We start from the raw sequence: 17,777 nt of genomic DNA on the forward strand, positions 1-17,777 counted from the left end.
CAGCCAGCGTGTTTACATCTACCACAGTAATGCACCTACCGTAATTTATGTAATAAACCTATATAATGGTATCATTTTAATCGTATGGACCTACAAAATAAAGATAAGATGTAATTGTTACTGAAAAGTGTACTGCGTAGAAGCAGGAGCCCCCAAAATTTACAAAATGGCGTTTTTTATTTATTAAATTTTTTTTTGCCCCACAAATTTTTTTATTTTTTTTTGTTTCATAGTACATTTTGTGGTGAAATGATTGATGTTATTACAAAGTAAAATCGGTGACGCAAAGAATAATCATGTAGGTCTGTAGGTGGAAAATGTAAAGCGTTATGATTTTTAAAAGGTGAGGTGGAAAAAAACAAAGTGCAAACATGAAAAAACCCTGTGTCTTTCAGGGGTTAATGACTGGGACAATTAACATTTTTACATTTTGTATTTTGCCTCCTCCCCTTTTAAAAGACATATCTCTTTAATTTTTCCATCTCCAGACCCATATTTATGCAACCAATTTTACTTATTGATGACACCTTTTAATTTACCCAAAAAATATTTTTTGCGGCAGGACATTGAAAAGAAAACTGCAGTCCATTATTCTGTGGGCCAATATGATTAAAATGATACCCATGGTTACACGTTTGTTAGTTAAAAACCTTTTATCAAATTAAGTATGCTTTAAAGGGGTACTCCGCCCCTAGACATCTTATCCCCTATCCAAAGGATAGGGGATAAGATGTCAGATCGCCAGGGTCCCGCTGCTGTGGACCCCTGGGATCGCTGCTGCAGCACCCCGCTATCATTACTGCGCAGAGCGAGATCACTCTGCACGTAATGACGGGCAATACAGGGGCCGGAGCATCGTTACATCAGGGCTCCACCCCTCGTTATGTTATGGCCCGCCCCGTCAATACAAGTCTATGGGAGGGGGCGTGGCGGTCGTCACGCCCCCTGCCATAGACTTGCATTAAGGGGATGGGCCATGATGTCATGAGGGGCGGAGCCATGACGTCACGCGGCTCCGTCCCCTGTATCGCCCGTCATTACGCACAGAGCGAACTCGTTCTGTGCAGTAATGATAGCGGGGTGCTGCAGCAGCGATCCCAGGGGTCCCCAGCAGCGGGACCCCGGCGATCTGACATCTTATCCCCTATCCTTTGGATAGGGGATAAGATGTCTAGGGGCGGAGTACCCCTTTAAGTTTTCCTATTCCGACTCCTATAATTTTATTATTTTTCTGTATACGGGGCTATATGGGGTTCATTCTTTGCACTATGATCTGTAGTTTTTATCGGTACCATTTTTTTTAGACTTTTTGATCACTTTTTATTCTTTTTTTTTTTTTTTTGCAATATGAAGTGACCAAAAATCAGCAATTCTGAACTTTAGTTCTTTTTTTACGTTAACACCATTTACCGTGTGGTTTCACTAACCTTATATTTTAAAGGGGTACTCCACTGGAAAACATTTTTACTTAAATCAACTGGTGCCAGAAATTTAAAGAGATTTGTAAATTACTTCTATTACAAAATCTTAATCCAGTATTTATCAGCTGCTGTATGATCCACAGGAAGTTTTTATCTTTTTGAATTTCCTCTCTGCCTGACCACAGTGCTCTCTGCTGACACCTCTGTCCATTTTAGGAATTGTCAAGAGTAGGAGTAAATCCCCATAGAAAACCTCTCCTGCTCTGGACAGTTCCTAAAATGGACAGGGGTGTCAGCAGAGAGCACTGTGGTCAGGCAGAAAGGAAATTCAAAAAGAAAAGAACTTCCTGTGGATCATAACAGCAGCTGATAAGTACTGGAAGGATTAAGATTTTTTAATAGAAGTCATTTACAAATCTGTTTAACTTTCTGGCACCAGTTGATTTAAAAAAAAAAAAAAAACGAATGTTTTCCAGTGGAGTACCCCTTTAATAAATCAGACGTTTCTGAACGTCAAATGCTAAATACGTTTATGTTTATTAAGATTATTTTATTTGAAAAAATGGGAATAACGGGGGGTGATTTAAACTTTTATTAGTAGAGGGGATTATTTGATACATTTTTTAACTGTTTTTTTATGAGAAACCAGTGATCAATGATGAAGATCAGTGTGTGCAGTGTTATAGGTCCCTATGGGATAACAATGATCAGTGTGTGCAGTGTTATAGGTCCCTATGGGATAACAATGATCAGTGTGTGCAGTGTTATAGGTCCTTATGGGATAACAATGATCAGTGTGTGCAGTGTTATAGGTCCCTATGGGATAACAATGATCAGTGTGTGCAGTGTTATAGGTCCCTATGGGATAACAATGATCAGTATAAGAGATCATTGTGTGCAGTGTTATAGGTCCCTTTGGGACCTATAACACTGCAAAAAAAAAGTGAAAAAAAAAGTGAATAAAGATCATTTAACTCCTCCCCTATTAAAAGTTTGAATCACCCCCCTTTTCCAATAAAAAAAAAAACACAGTGTAAATAAAAATAAAAATAAACATATATGGTATCACTGCGTGCAGAAATGTCCGAATTATAAAAATATATCATTAATTAAACCGCTCGGTCAATGGCGTGCGCGCAAAAAAATTCCAAAGTCCAAAATAGTGCATTTTTGGTCACTTTTTATATCATTTCAAAATGAATAAAAAGCGATCAATAAGTCCTATCAATGCAAAAATGGTACCGTTAAAAACTTCAGATCACGGCGCAAAAAATGAGCCCTCATACCACCCCATACACGGAAAAATAAAAAAGTTATAGGGGTCAGAAGATGACAATTTTAAACGTATTAATTTTCCTGCATGTACCGTATTTATCGGCGTATAACACGCACTTTTTAGGCTAAAATTTTTAGCCTAAAGTCTATGTGCGTGTTATATCCCGATACAACCCCAGGAAAGGCAGGGGGAGAGAGGCCGTCGCTGCCCCTGCCTTTCCTGGGGTCTAGAGTCCTGCTGCCGGCCCTTCTCTCCCCTGGCTATCGGCGCTGCTGTCCGTTCTGTCCCCCTGACTATCGGTGCCAGCGCCCCATTGCCGGCGCCGATAGCCAGGGGGAGAGAAGTGGCGCCGACAGCCAGGGGGAGAGAAGGGGCAGCGGCACCCATTGCCGGCGCCGCTGCCCCGTTGCTTCCCCCCATCCCCGGTGGCATAATTACCTGTTGCCTGGGTCGGTTCCGCGCTGCTGCAGGCCTCCAGCGTGCGTCCCCTGCGTCGTTGCTATGCGCTGCACGGTGCGTGGTATACCCCCATAAATACGGTATTATTTATCTACTATTTATTTACTATTTTTTTTGTCACCATAGGGGACTATTACACATAATCTTTTGATTGCATACACTGTTCATTGCTCTGCCATAGGCATAGCATTGATCAGTGTTATCGGCACTCCATTTGTACAGGCTGCTGAGGCTGCTTGTAAACTTTGATTGCCAATCAGACAGCATGAAGGCAGGTAGGTACCCTACTGCCGTCATCCCACCTGATCGGGACCCTGCAATCATCCCACAGAGGTCCCGATTAGCCCTCTGAAACCCATTGGCCCGAGTAATTTTCACTTTTAGATCTCGCAATGGACTTTGATTGTGGGACCCAAAGCAAGTGTTCACTTAGACGGTGAGAAACGGCTGCTGAAAGCAGCCGTTTCTCACCGTCTGAGTGAGCACTTGCTTTATAAACATTTTACGTGACATGACGTAAATATACATAATTTCCCATTAATGCATTCCTGTTTATAGTAACATAGTAAAATAGTTTATACGGTTGAAAAAAGACCAGAGTCCATCAAGTTCAACCTATAACCTTAATGAGACCCTACTGAGTTGAGTTGATCCAGAGGAAGGCAAAAAAACCTCATACTAGAGGTAAGAATTCCTTCCTGACTCCAAATATGGCATCAGAATAAATCCCTGGATCAACGTTCTGCCCCTATAAATCTAGTATACATAACCAGCGATTTTTATTATTCTCCAAAAATACATCCAGACCCCTTTTTGAACTATTTTACAGAGTTCCCCATGACCACCTCCTCCGGGAGAGAATTCCACAGTCCCACTGCTCTTACAGTAAGGAACCCCTGTCTGTGCTGGTGTAGAAACCTTCTTTCCTCTAGACGTAGAGAATGCCCCCTTGTTATAGATACAGCATAGGACAGTAACTATACAGCATAGAATAGCATAGGGTTAATATTTTGTGTAGCTTGAATGTGAATGTGGCCTATAACCTACAAAAGCTCCGTTCTTTAGTAGTGTTGAGCGGCATAGGCCATATTCGAATTCGCGATATTTCGCAAATATATGGACGAATATTCGTCATATAGTCGCTAAATTCGCATATTCGTAATATTCGCATTTTCTTTTCGCATATGCGAAAATTCGCTTATGCGAAAATTCGAACACACAATAATTAGCATAAGCGAAAATTCGCACGCCAGTCTCACACAGTAGTATTAGAGCCTTCTTTACACCACACAAGCTGGAAGCAGAGAGGGGTGATCACTGTGATAAAAAAAAAAAAAAGAATATTCGTAATTACGAATATATAGCGCTATATTGGCGAATATTCGCGAATATGCGATATTCGCGAATAAAATTCGCATTGCGAATATTCGCGAGCAACACTATTCTTTAGCTTATACTCGGGCCAAAAGTTCATCCCTCTCACCCCATCAGTAGATTACACACGCCGCCTCTTTAAGACATGACCCATATCTGTTTGGCCCAGATAAACAAAAAATTTCATTAAAAAAAAATTACAGAATTTTAATAAGGGAGTTTATTTACTGCATCAAATGGTGACATTGAGAAATGATGGTAAAACATACGAGGGTAAGTGTGCAGCCCTGACAGTACCAAGTATATGGGGAGGATGCTGCGGTTGGAAAATTTCCCACCTAAAACAAAAATGCTAACAAAAAAAATGGGTCAAATATGTTCTTTACAAAAGAAACAAAAGTAGACAAAGCTACCGAAATACTGTGCACAACATACTGTACTGTAGGACGGTGAGTCACTCTGGAATTATGAGGAACTCCCTGAACTTTATGTGGAATTTACAGCGGAATTTTACATTTCACTTTTTACTGTTTACATCAAGTTTATATGTTTACTACAGTATGTAAAACCACAAATGATGTCAGCAAGACACGGGGTAAAATAGTAAACTTTACAGCTGTAATATACATTAAAAAAAAAATCCTGAAGTTTAGCAGTTTTCGCACTGGGTCCTGGGGCAGTCAGAATACTGTGACAGTTTTTGTCATCTGCAGTTTACTCTTCTGCTTTGTTGTATAGACTGGAAAAGGGTCAGCAGAGTCTTTTCAAGGTGAGTACGGGATGAAGAAGTTAAAGGGGTACTAACAAACTGTTCCGAACGCTGGAGCCGGGAGCTCGTGATGTCATAGCTCCACCCCCTCACGGTGTCACGCCCCGCCCCCTCAATGCGAGTCTATGGGAGGGGGCGTGCCGGCTGTCACGCCCCCTCCCATAGACTTGCATTGTGGGGGCGTGACATGATGTCATGAGGGGGCAGGGCTATGACGTCACAAGCTCTGTGTCGGCTCCAGCGTTCGGAACAGTTTGTTCCAAACGCTGAGCAGCGGAGTACCCCTTTAAAAGGAAAGCGGTCATCTGTTCATCCACACCAAACCTAATACACGGTGTTAAATTGTGGGTGAACAGGAGACCGATGAGGGGTTAATGGGTTAAATACGTACCTGCACTCCGGAGATCTGTCCTTCCTTTCTTCTTCCATCTTCAGTGAATTGCGCTCTGGAGGTGGGCACGCCGGCTCAATATGAATATTCAAATTGAGCAACTATTCCTCTGGATGAGTTTGGATAAATCTCCCCCTATAAGTACTGTAGAAACAGTCAAAAATCTAATTGATTTAATTTTATATTCTAGTAAGTGATAACTGAAAGGGTTTGTCCTATGAATTATTTTAGAATTTTTCTGTCAGATTAAATAAAACAGAGCATTTATTGACCTGAAATTCTTTAAAGGGATTATCCAGGAAATTTTTTTATATATATATATATATATATATATATATATATATATATATATATATATCTCAACTGGCTCCAGAAAGTTAAACAGATTTGTAAATTACTTCTATTAAAAAATCTTAATCCTTTCAGTACTTATGAGCTTCTGAAGTTAAGGTTGTTCTTTTCTGTTTAAGTGCTCTCTGATGACACATGTGTCGGGAGCCGCCCAGTTTAGAAGCAAATCCCCATAGCAAACCTCTTCTAAACTGGGCGTTTCCCAAGACAGGTGTCATCAGAGAGCACTTAGACAGAAAAGAACAGCCTTAACTTCAGAAGCTCATAAGTACTGAAAGGATTAAGATTTTTTAATGGAAGTAATTTACAAATCTGTTTAATTTTCTGGAGCCAGTTGATATATATAAAAAAGTTTTTTCCTGGATAACCCCTTTAATGTATTTTTTTGTGCAGATATTTCTTTTACTTATTTATTTTTTCTTCCCTAACCCCAATTTATAGACTATGAGCCTATAAAAGTCTATGAGACATGGTCACTTCATAGCAGGTGAGGACCAGTTGCTTTCCGCAGCCGGGGAATCACCAATAACGGCATCAATGATCATGCTCATTAACCCTATAGATGCTGTGATCAATGCCGATCACAGCACCTAAAGAGAAAATAAAGATGCAGGTGGGTTCATGTGAGCTCATCGGATCCCTAAGGTGCATTCTCGGGGGGTCCAATGATCGCAAATGGCTGCTGGAGTTCTGTTACCAGCCTCAAGTGTGCAGGATGGGTGATCTTGTTGTGCAGCCTGCAGAGCCAGGCTGTACAAGAAGATTGTTGAAAGTACTAATCAGTACTAATGCAGCGGCATTACACTTATCCCCTATCCACAGGATAGGGGATAAGTGTTTGATCGCGGGTGGTCTGACGGCTGGGACCCCCCCCGATCTCCCTAACAGGGGGCCGCCATAAGCGCTTTTGGTGAGCGCTAAGGCGTATAGCATCGACCTAGAGGTCGACGGTGATGCTCCATCTCCTCCCCGTCCCCATCCAGTTCTATGGAGATGTATGGAGGAGGTGTGCCGGCCTCAACATCATGCTGCGGCTGGCACACCCCCTGCATGGGAGAGCCGCAGCCCCGTACAGGAGATCGCCCGGGGCCCCAGCGTTCGGACCCCCTGCGATCAAACACTTATCACCTATCTTGAGGATAGGGGATAAGTGTTTGTAACGCTGCAGATGTCCTTTAAAAGTACATAATCGAATGATTGCTATTAATAATACCCTATGGGGACTTAAAAAGTGTAAAATAAATGTATTAAAAAGTTTCGTTTTTTTTAATATAAAAATACCCTCTCTTAACCCCTTAAGGACGCAGGACGTAAATGTACGTCATGGTGCGGTGGTACTTAACGCACCAGGACGTACATTTACGTCCTAAGCATAACCGCGGGCATCGGAGCGATGCCCGTGTCATGCGCGGCTGATCCCGGCTGCTGATCGCAGCCAGGGACCCGCCGGCAATGGCCGACGCCCGCGAAGTGTAAAAAAAAATGTAAAAAAATTTAAAAGTAAAAAAAAAGTGAAAAATCCCCTCCTCCAATAAAAAAGTAAAACGTTAGTTTTTTCCTATTTTACCCCCAAAAAGTGTAAAAATTTTTTTTTATAGACATATTTGGTATCACCGCGTGTGTTAATGTCCGAACTATTAAAATAAAATGTTAATGATCCCGTACGGTTAACGGCGTGAACGAAAAAAAAAAAAAGGCCAAAATTCCTACTTTTTTAATACATTTTATTAAAAAAAATTATAAAAAATTTATTAAAAGTTTTTTATATGCAAATGTGGTATCAAAAAAAAGTACAGATCATGGCGCAAAAAATTAGCCCCCATACCGCCGCTTATACGGAAAAATAAAAAAGTTATAGGTCATCAAAATAAAGGGATTATAAACGCACTAATTTGGTTAAAAAGTTTGTGATTTTTTTTAAGCGCAACAATAATATAAAAGTATGTAATAATGGGTATCATTTTAATCGTATTGACCCTCAGAATAAAGAACACATGTCATTTTTACCATAAATTGTACGGCGTGAAAACGAAACCTTCCAAAATTAGCAAAATTGCGTTTTTCGTTTTAATTTCCCCACAAAAATAGTGTTTTTTGGTTGCGCCATACATTTTATGATATAATGAGTGATGTCATTACAAAGGACAACTGGTCGCGCAAAAAACAAGCCCTCATACTAGTCTGTGGATGAAAATATAAAAGAGTTATGATTTTTAGAAGGCGAGGAGGAAAAAATGAAAACGTAAAAATTTAATTGTCTGAGTCCTTAATGCCAAAATGGGCTGAGTCCTTAAGGGGTTAATAATAAATAAATAAAAAAAGTTGAAAAAAAATTTAGATTTTTTTTTAAAACACACCACATATTAAGCATTGTCACATGTGAAAATGTATACTATGTTTATGATCCCACACAGTGAACGGCATAAACGTAAAATAATACTAAACACGGAAATTGCTGCAGATTTTTGGTCACATGTTGGATGTAAAATGAATAAAATGCAATACGATTTTTGCTTTGCCTTACATTTTATATTAAAATTAAAGGTGTCATTACAAAGAGCAATTGGTCCCACAAAAAATGCCCTCATATTTCTTTGTGGTTGGAAAAATAAAATGGTTGTTGCTCTTAAAAGGCAAGGAGGAAAAAACAAAAGCGCAAAACTTAAACCTGGCTGTGTCCTTAAAGGGCTACTCCGCCCCTAGACATCTTATCCCTTATCCAAGGGAAAAGGGATGAGATATCTGATCGTTGGGGGTCCTGCCGCTCGGGACCCCTGCGATCTCTCTGCTGCACCCGGCATTAGTTTTGAGCATCGGGTGCAGCGCCGGAGGCTAGTGATGTCACAGCCAAGCTCGTGACGTCATGGCCATGCCCCTCCATGCAAGTCTATGGGAGGGTTAGTCACGCCCCCTCCCATAGACTTGCCTTGAGGGGGCGTGGCCGTGACATCACGAGCGGGGCATCACCGTGACATCACTAGCCTCCGCCCAGCATCGCCAGTCAACCCGCATGCAGGGAAGTTCGCTCCGTGCACTGGATGTCTGGGGTGCCGCAGCCAAGATAGTGGAGGTCCCCAGCGGAAGGACCCCTGCGATCAGACATTTTATCCCCTATGCTTTGGATAGGGGATAAGATGTTTAGGGGCGGAGTATCCCTTTAAAGGTTTTAATGCGCGCAAAGTATGTTCATAAAAAGGCAAAAGTGTTACATAAAAAAGTGCACAAGGATGGGGTCTATCGCAGACAAGCTCTAAAAAGAGAGCGACCTCCCAAGAAACCAGTATTCCCTCCTCCCTCAGGCCACAAAGGTCTAGGACCTATGGTCACCCATTTATAAAGCTCAGGGAAAGCCCAACTTGCTCCAAACTCCCACCTGGACTTCCAAACCAGGATCCACCATGAAGTCCTAAAAACTGATTACTTCCTCCAAAAGGGGAGCAATGGATGCAAGGAGGTGAGGAACCTGATGGCCACAAACACCTCCAGCAGGCCTACAAAAGTGCGCTGGGTCCTGACACCCCGGACATCTTTCTGAATCTGTGGAGTTTCCTTATAATAGCCAGCAGCCAGGTCAGGCAGTTAGAGGTGTGGGCTCAGAAGGGTGAAAGTGAAGGGCATGGAAGGTACCATCCTGCCCCCAGTGAGTTCTTGCACCCCAGGGTCACCACTCCCAGGGCACCTCTGCACTCCAAGCTCTCTCCATACCTGCATCTAATGGCCAGATCAGGTGGGTTTGGTCCCACCTTTGGGTAGTCTTCAGGTCAACTGTTACCAGAAGCTTTCACTCCGTCTGTAGATCAATTCCATCTTAGTGGCCCTGGTGTTACCCACTGATAACACCAGATACTAGACATGTTGTTCCTTCCAATCACTCTCACAATGTCCATCTTGGTAGGTATGAAAGTAGTTTCTTGTCACCAGTATGGTAACCAATGTCCTTTTTGGTCTTTCCCCTAGGAGACAGTTCATCATGTACACCTAAAATAGACATGGCAGGACAACAAAACATTGGCACTCCACTAGGACAATATCTTATCTTGAAGTGCCAGGTGCGGCTTTGTCGAGCGGGATTACCCAATGTTACTTGGTGTAAAATAAGCGGAGATCAGTGTGATTCTGTGAGATCCGGAGAAGGGATCCATTCTGCTATGGAGGAACAGGGAGAAGGCCGAGCTGTGTATGTCCTGGAGTTTGTGTCCATACAAATGAACGACACTGGATATTATCAATGTAAAGCCATCACTGAGGACAAGATGCAGATAGTGGGCAGCACCGTACAGGTTGTTATATCTGGTGAGTCTTGGATTATTCTGATTTTATTTTTTTTATATAATTTTTTTTAAAGATGTGTTTTTACTTACTTTACATTTAATACTGGTATGGGAGTTACAGTGCATTGTCTGGTACACGTGGCCTTACCCGTGATTTCACTAAAAGTTTATATACTTTATAATCATTTTATGTTTTATGCATTTATATTCGTTGTTTGGCAGCAAAAATATATGAGCCAACCCTCCCCTGTGAGTTCAAATGCCTTTGTTATGTGCTGCATATTTAACAAACATTCAAAACTGACATAAATACATAAAAATAGATCAATTTACATAAATGCTAATTTAGTCTTTTTAGGATTTGATTTAACTCCTCCCCTTATCCTTTTGCTTTTTATTTTCACAAAATTTTTTGGATTGACTTCTAGAAGTGAAGGGTGACCTCAGGTATTGCGCAATATGTGTGTGTGTATATATATAATATATATATATATATATACACATATATATATACACATATACACACACACATATATACAATAAATTATTATATATATATATATATATATATACACATACACACACACATACAATAAATATTATATATAAATATACACAAAAAAATTGTATATACATACACACACTATGTACATATTATTATTTTTCTTTACATTTTGCTTCTTTAATACAATTACAAAGTAGCTAAAGAAAAAAAAGACAATTGTCTAAGAAGTACTGTACATTCCATAAATGTTTCAAAGTTCTTTGGGGTTAGGGCCCATTCCCACGAAGGGCAGGGAAGAGTGCGCCCTGAGCATATCCCAGAACACCTTTCTCTGCCTACTTGCATAGCCGCATTAAATAGTGGCTCTACAACCTGGAGACAGTCCATACACTAACTAAAGCGCAGGGACATCATGGTCAAAATAATGAACAGAAACTGTATGAGGTTAGGGTAGTAAGTCAGGATACAAAAGGTAACAAGCTAACAAGGAAAGTGTGGGCAGAGAGAAGTGAGCCCTAAGCTGTCCCTAAAACCACTCTCCCTGCCTACTTGCCCATGAGCCCTAAATGACGGATCAACAACTAGGAGACGGTCCCTTCCTAGGGCCAAAGTGCATGGGCGTCGAAGTCAACAATACAAACGGAGCTGTACAAAGTCGGGGAACAGGTCAAGGACATAACAGAATTAAATAACCAACTTACAGATATATAAATACAAACAAGGCAGGATATAACATACTAACATAAAACGGGTCAGGAAATCAAGGGCACTGCTCACACTGGACTCAGAACAAAGAACACACTAGACATCCCACTCCAAGCATGAAGGGACATCAATACCAAAGCCAAATAGACTCCTAGCCAGCGGGCACTCTCCACCGAGTGATCATGACACTGGCCTAGGAGGAAACAATAATCCTAAATACAAGCAAACACGGGTAAAGGTACAAGACTCCTCACTCCTAGAGATACGGATAGCACAAGGCTCAGAACAGGATTCTATCCCAGGAGTAGCAGGAATGAACAAGGTAGAAACAGGACTGATATAACGCACAGTGTGAACACGGACTAAGATATATCAAGGTAAATGGAGAACGAACAATACAAAAGTAAAACCCAACAAATGTTTTAAAACAAAGCAGGCTAAAATATATATATCAACAAGACTGGAAACCAAAAATGATATTGGCAGGAATAACCAGAAATGCAGGGGATGGACACAATAACTGAAGTCAGACAGTATCAAGGATAAGCAAATACTGGATAACAAGAACAGATACAAAAATGCACAAAGACCAACAGGTCTGAACACGGACCAAACTGATTTCTAGGTTAGAAACATAACAAAGCTCAAGAACAAAACTAACCATATAAGAGAAACAGAATAAACTTCAAAACTCAAAACATGAAGGAATACAAAACACAAAACAGGTCAAAAACGGGTCAAAATTCAGGATTCTCTAAAACAGGTGCGAACACAAGCCAAAATACAAGGAACAAGTTACTAATACAGATACAAATTTAGACGAGTACTGAGAAATAACTTGAGAAACAGAACATAGTAAAAGCTAAACAAGACCAAACTAATAAGCCATGGGCTGTAAGGCTCTGGAGGCCTTTAATACCCCCTCCTAGCTGCCGATTGTCCAAGACTGTAACTCTTACCTGACCAGAGAGCAACGGGCAAAGCCTGGCAAGGTAATCGCGCTTTCAAATTCTGCTGCAGCAGCATCACATTTTTTACACAGACATGTCAAAAGTTTCGATTGGTCATGGTCTCCATTAGATATAGCAGGGTGAAGCGTGTGGCCGTGCGCTTCACTCCCCAGCTCAGTGCTCAATCATTGAGCAGGAGGTGGGCACCAATATAACTATAGTATTCCGCAATGAGATGGACTAAGCTGGGGAGTGAAGCTCACAGCTCAGCGCTTCACCCGGTTTTGATATATCTAATGATCAGTGGGGGGGGGGGGGTTGGGTCTCAGCACTAAGCTCCCGACCCATCTAAACTTTTGAGATGTCTGTGCAGCATTATTTCTTTAGATGACAGTAATGCTTTGAGCTCGGTAAAAAGGATGTGATACATTTCTTCTGTTTTTCACTTCGTTTCCAGCAGAAAATGTGGTTGAAAATGTGACCGCGGTAAACAACACAAAAACAGGTAAATCCTTTTTTTTTTTTATCAGAAATACCTGCAGGTAATTTTGGGGTGATTTTTGTTATTATTTTGGAAATTCCCTTTAAGCGGATATTCTTTTTTAAGTACCAAAAAAAAATAAAAAAAAAAATAAAATGAAGTTCTCAACTTCAATTCTCTGTTTTGTAAAAAGCTGCAAATTACGAAGATCCTATATCCATAAATGAATAAATAAATAAAAAAATAATAAATAATAATAAAATATAATAAAATATAATAATAATAAAATATTAATGTTATTATTATTATGCCCTTCTAGATCTTTTAGTTATAAGATGATGTGATTTTCCCAACCAGCTGTTGCAAAACTACAACTCCCAGCATGCCCGGACAGCCGAAGGCTGTCCGGGCATGCTGGAAGTTGCAGTTTTGCAACAGCTGGAGCCACCTTGGTTGGGAAACACTGCACTATAAGATAAAATGGGTCTCACATAATAATATGGATACTATTACTCGTAGTAGTAAGTAATAATGTTATTCTGCTTTTCAGACAATACTACAGGTTCTACTGATACGTTTCCGATTTTTAAGTGGCTGTTATATATTATACCGTCCATGGGAGGAGTCTGTATTCTTATTATCATCGTCTCATTGGTAATTTACTGTCAAAAACATTTGAAAGGTAAGTTGTCTTGTAAGCACTCTGCACCCCTATCGCCAGCATGTCCTTATCCTGTACCCCAAGTGTTATTGTCCTGTACACCAAGTGTCATCATCCTGTACCCCAAGTGTTATCATCCTGTACCCCAAGTGTTATCATCCTGTACCCCAAGTGTCATCATCCTGTACCCCAAGTGTCATCATCCTGTACCCCGTGTTATTATCCTGTACCCCAAGTGTTATCATCCTGTACCCCAAGTGTCATCATCCTGTACCCCAAGTGTCATCATCCTGTACCCCAAGTGTTATTATCCTGTACCCCAAGTGTTATCATCCTGTACCCCAAGTGTTATTATCCTGTACCCCAAGTGTTATTATCCTGTACCCCAAGTGTCATCATCCTGTACCCCAAGTGTCATCATCCTGTACCCCAAGTGTTATCATCCTGTACCCCAAGTGTTATTATCCTGTACCCCAAGTGTTATCATCCTGTACCCCAAGTGTCATCATCCTGTACACAAAGTGTTATTATCCTGTACCCCAAGTGTTATTATCCTGTACCCCAAGTGTTATCATCCTGTACTCCAAGTGTTATTATCCTGTACCCCAAGTGTTATCATCCTGTACCCTAAGTGTTATCATCCTGTACCTCAAGTGTTATCATCCTGTACCCCAAGTGTTATTATCCTGTACCCCAAGTGTTATCATCCTGTACTCCAAGTGTTATTATCCTGTACCCCAAGTGTTATCATCCTGTACCCCAAGTGTCATCATCCTGTACACAAAGTGTCATTATCCTGTACCCCAAGTGTTATCATCCTGTACCCCAAGTGTTATCATCCTGTACTCCAAGTGTTATTATCCTGTACCCCAAGTGTTATCATCCTGTACCCCAAGTGTCATCAGCCTATACACAAAGTGTCATTATCCTGTACCCCAAGTGTTATCATCCTGTACCCCAAGTGTTATTATCCTGTACCCCAAGTGTTATTATCCTGTACCCCAAGTGTCATCATCCTGTACCCCAAGTGATATCATCCTGTACCCCAAGTGATATCATCCTGTACCCCAAGTGATATCATCCTGTACCCCAAGTGATATCATCCTGTACCCCAAGTGATATCATCCTGTACCCCAAGTGATATCATCCTGTACCCCAAGTGTTATCATCCTGTACCCCATGTGTTATCTTCCTGTACCCCAAGTGTCTACTTGATATGTTATTATACTAAAATATTTACAAAATAATCAAGAAAAATAGCAAAACCCAAACACAGCATATAAATACAATCCTAGTTGCCTGATCTATATACTCCTATAATTTAAAACTGCAGAGTACAATGACTATTGAGATATGTTGCATTTGTTGTATAGTGTTTTACAATGGTATTCCTATAATCCATTAATTAGAAAAGGGGAAAAGATAATGCATAATATCGCAAAACTGTATTTTCTTCTATTTATCTATAGCAAAGCAGAGTTCATCCCACCAAGAACCTGCGCCTACTGAAGAGGTAAGTGAATGCCATTTTACCACTTTTTCATACATACTGTAATGTAATGTCCAGTTAAATATACAGTGTATAAGGTACTGAACATTTAATTTAAAGGGGTACTCCGGTGCCTAAACATCTTATCCCCTATTCATGGGATAGGGGATAAGATGCCTGATCGCGGGAGTCCTGCCGCTGGGGACCCCCGGGATCATGCACGCGGCACCCCGCTTGTAATCAGTCCCCCTCCCGTAGGCTTGCATTGAGGGGGAGCCTGACGTTACATGGGGTGGAGGCGTGATGTCACACGCCGCCGACCCTGCGGTCGAGCGTAATCAATCCCGGAGCGAACACGCTCCGGGGACTGATTACAAACGGGGTGCCGCGTGCATGATCCCGGGGGTCCCCAGCTGCGGGACACCCGCGATCAGGCATCTTATCCCCTATCCTTTGGATAGGGGATAAGATGTCTAGGCACTGGAGTACCCCTTTAAAGGAGCATAGACAAAAGTGTTACATTGTGCCCAGTGCAGGGACTGAGGGGGAGGAGCTTAAAAATGCCCCACCCCCTCAGGGCTGCATGGTGCAGGACCCAATGATATTGATAGAGAGCCACTTTATCATGTTTTACTGTTCACTAAATTTAGTTCTAAAAGTGTTCTTCTTATTTCTCCAGCTTCAATTTGTAGCCGTGCCAGGAAGTCCGAAGTGCAAGATAGAAGGGGGCACTCAAATTCCAATGGACACATATTCAAATATTGAGGTCACATATGACAATGCCCATTTGGGTCACAAGCCCACCACGCAGAAAGATTCCGTTACAGAAGAAGAAGACTCCATTGTCTACGCTGATCTAAACTACAACGCCAAACAGACCGGTTTTAATTTTGAGGACAACTGGGAGGTGGAATACGCCACAGTCCATCTGAATGATAAAATAACATGTAACCAATGAGATGAGGACTGTTATACGTGTTACAGACGTCCTTGCTTCTCTACCACCTATATTTTTAGACAATGAGGTTAGACATGTTGGGGGAGATTTATCACAACCTGTCCAGAGGAAAAGTTGTTGAGTTGCCCATAGCAACCAATCAGATCGCTGCTTTCATTTTTCAGAGGCCTTTTCAAAAATGAAAGCAGCGATCTGATTGGTTGCTAAGGGCAACTCAGCAACTTTTCCTCTGGACGGGTTTCGATAAATCTCCCACCTTGTGTTGTAATTGTTCTACTGAGTCTACCATCAATGATCATCCATCGCTCTGGTCTACCAGTACTCATGATACTCCTGTAAGATGTCTACTGTGAGACATGACCTCCTCAGACATGACAAGGCCTCCCTTGACCTACACTACTGTTGGACCTGGTGAAATTCTACAGATGTCCATGGTTATGACAAGTTCCTGGTTTTGCAACTAAAATAATCAACTATTAAACGATTGTACATGGACAAATGAGGGCAGGTCATCTCTCGGACCTTCTAAAAGCTTTCTTGGTGAGGTAGAACAAGGCCGTAGTGTACCAAATTGTGTTCTAATTTTGCATTGAGCATTCGACTCTCAACACCTACATAAGACTTAAAGGGGTACTCCGCCTCAAGACATCTTATCCCCTATCCAAAGGATCGGCTGCGGCACCCCAGACATCTAGTGTTTCCTTTGGTGGGGGTAGCGTTGCTGTAACTCGAGGCCCTCACCAATAACCAAAACAAGGTGTCCCTGTGACTTTTCCCCCTTTGGGGCTGCTAGGTGTTCCCTCTATAATTGTAAAGTATCCCTGCAACTAAAAAGCCTATACAGTGACCCCCGACTTATGATGGCCCCGACATATGATCATTTCAACATATGATGGCCTCTCAGAGCCCATCGTATGTTGAAGGCAGCATCAACATATGATGCTGCTGTGTGTCGGGGCCATCGTACAAACAGCTATCTGACAGCGCTGACAACTTCAGCAACTGACAGATAGTTGTATAATGTGCCCCGTGTGCCCCGTTCTGCCTCCTGTTACTCACATGCTGTCCTGCTAACTCACGCAGGCTTCCACTGTGAGCTCCGTGTAAGCCCCGCCCCCCAGTGCAGCCATAGCCAATAGCCTGAAGCATCTTGCTGCAGGCATCCAATGAGCTGCTGGCTGCCCTCCCCTTCCTTTCCTATAGAGCTGTAGTCGGCAGGATCGTAATGGAGGACATTCTGTCCCCCCTGAAGGTATTTAAAGAACTGTACAGTACTGTATGCGATGTCACACATCACATACAATACATATACACACAATACACCCCATACATCAATGTTTCCCTATCAGTGTGCCTCCAGCTGTTGCAAAACTATAACTCCCAGCATGCCCAGACAGTCAATGGCTGTACATGCATGCTGGGAGTTGTAGTTGTGCAACAGCTGGAGGCACCCTGGTTTGTTAAACACTCCCCATACACTCCACATACAATGGTCATCCCAGAACCAATTAGCAGTTTCCCATAGAGATATGTATTCAACATACAATGGTTCCAAGGCCCCAGAACCAATTACCATTTTTACATAGACATATGTACTCGACATATGATGGTTTCAACATATGATGGTTCTCCTGGAACCAATTAATATCATATGTTGAGGGACCACTGTATATCTATCTATATATATATTATTCAGTAGATTTAAAAACATCACAT

General features: G+C 41.6%; 1 protein-coding gene across 2 annotated transcripts in view; it reads left to right on the forward strand.

Annotated features, from left to right (window-relative positions):
- LOC130358105 (uncharacterized) overlaps positions 1–16,205 on the forward strand; it is a 30,951-nt gene extending 14,746 nt beyond the window's left edge. Inside the window, exons 2-6 of one of the 2 annotated variants that reach the window (XM_056560921.1) lie at positions 9,999–10,334; positions 12,930–12,977; positions 13,504–13,635; positions 15,084–15,127; positions 15,783–16,205. In XM_056560921.1, the coding sequence (XP_056416896.1) occupies positions 9,999–10,334; positions 12,930–12,977; positions 13,504–13,635; positions 15,084–15,127; positions 15,783–16,061 (839 nt within the window). In that variant the 3' untranslated portion in view covers positions 16,062–16,205. The remainder of the gene's footprint in view (positions 1–9,998; positions 10,335–12,929; positions 12,978–13,503; positions 13,636–15,083; positions 15,128–15,782) is intronic. The other variant, XM_056560922.1, reaches the window with a different exon arrangement.
- The last annotated feature ends 1,572 nt before the right edge of the window (positions 16,206–17,777 follow it).

The sequence above is a fragment of the Hyla sarda genome, chromosome 2 (genome assembly GCF_029499605.1).
Source record: "Hyla sarda isolate aHylSar1 chromosome 2, aHylSar1.hap1, whole genome shotgun sequence".
NCBI lineage: Eukaryota > Metazoa > Chordata > Amphibia > Anura > Hylidae > Hyla > Hyla sarda.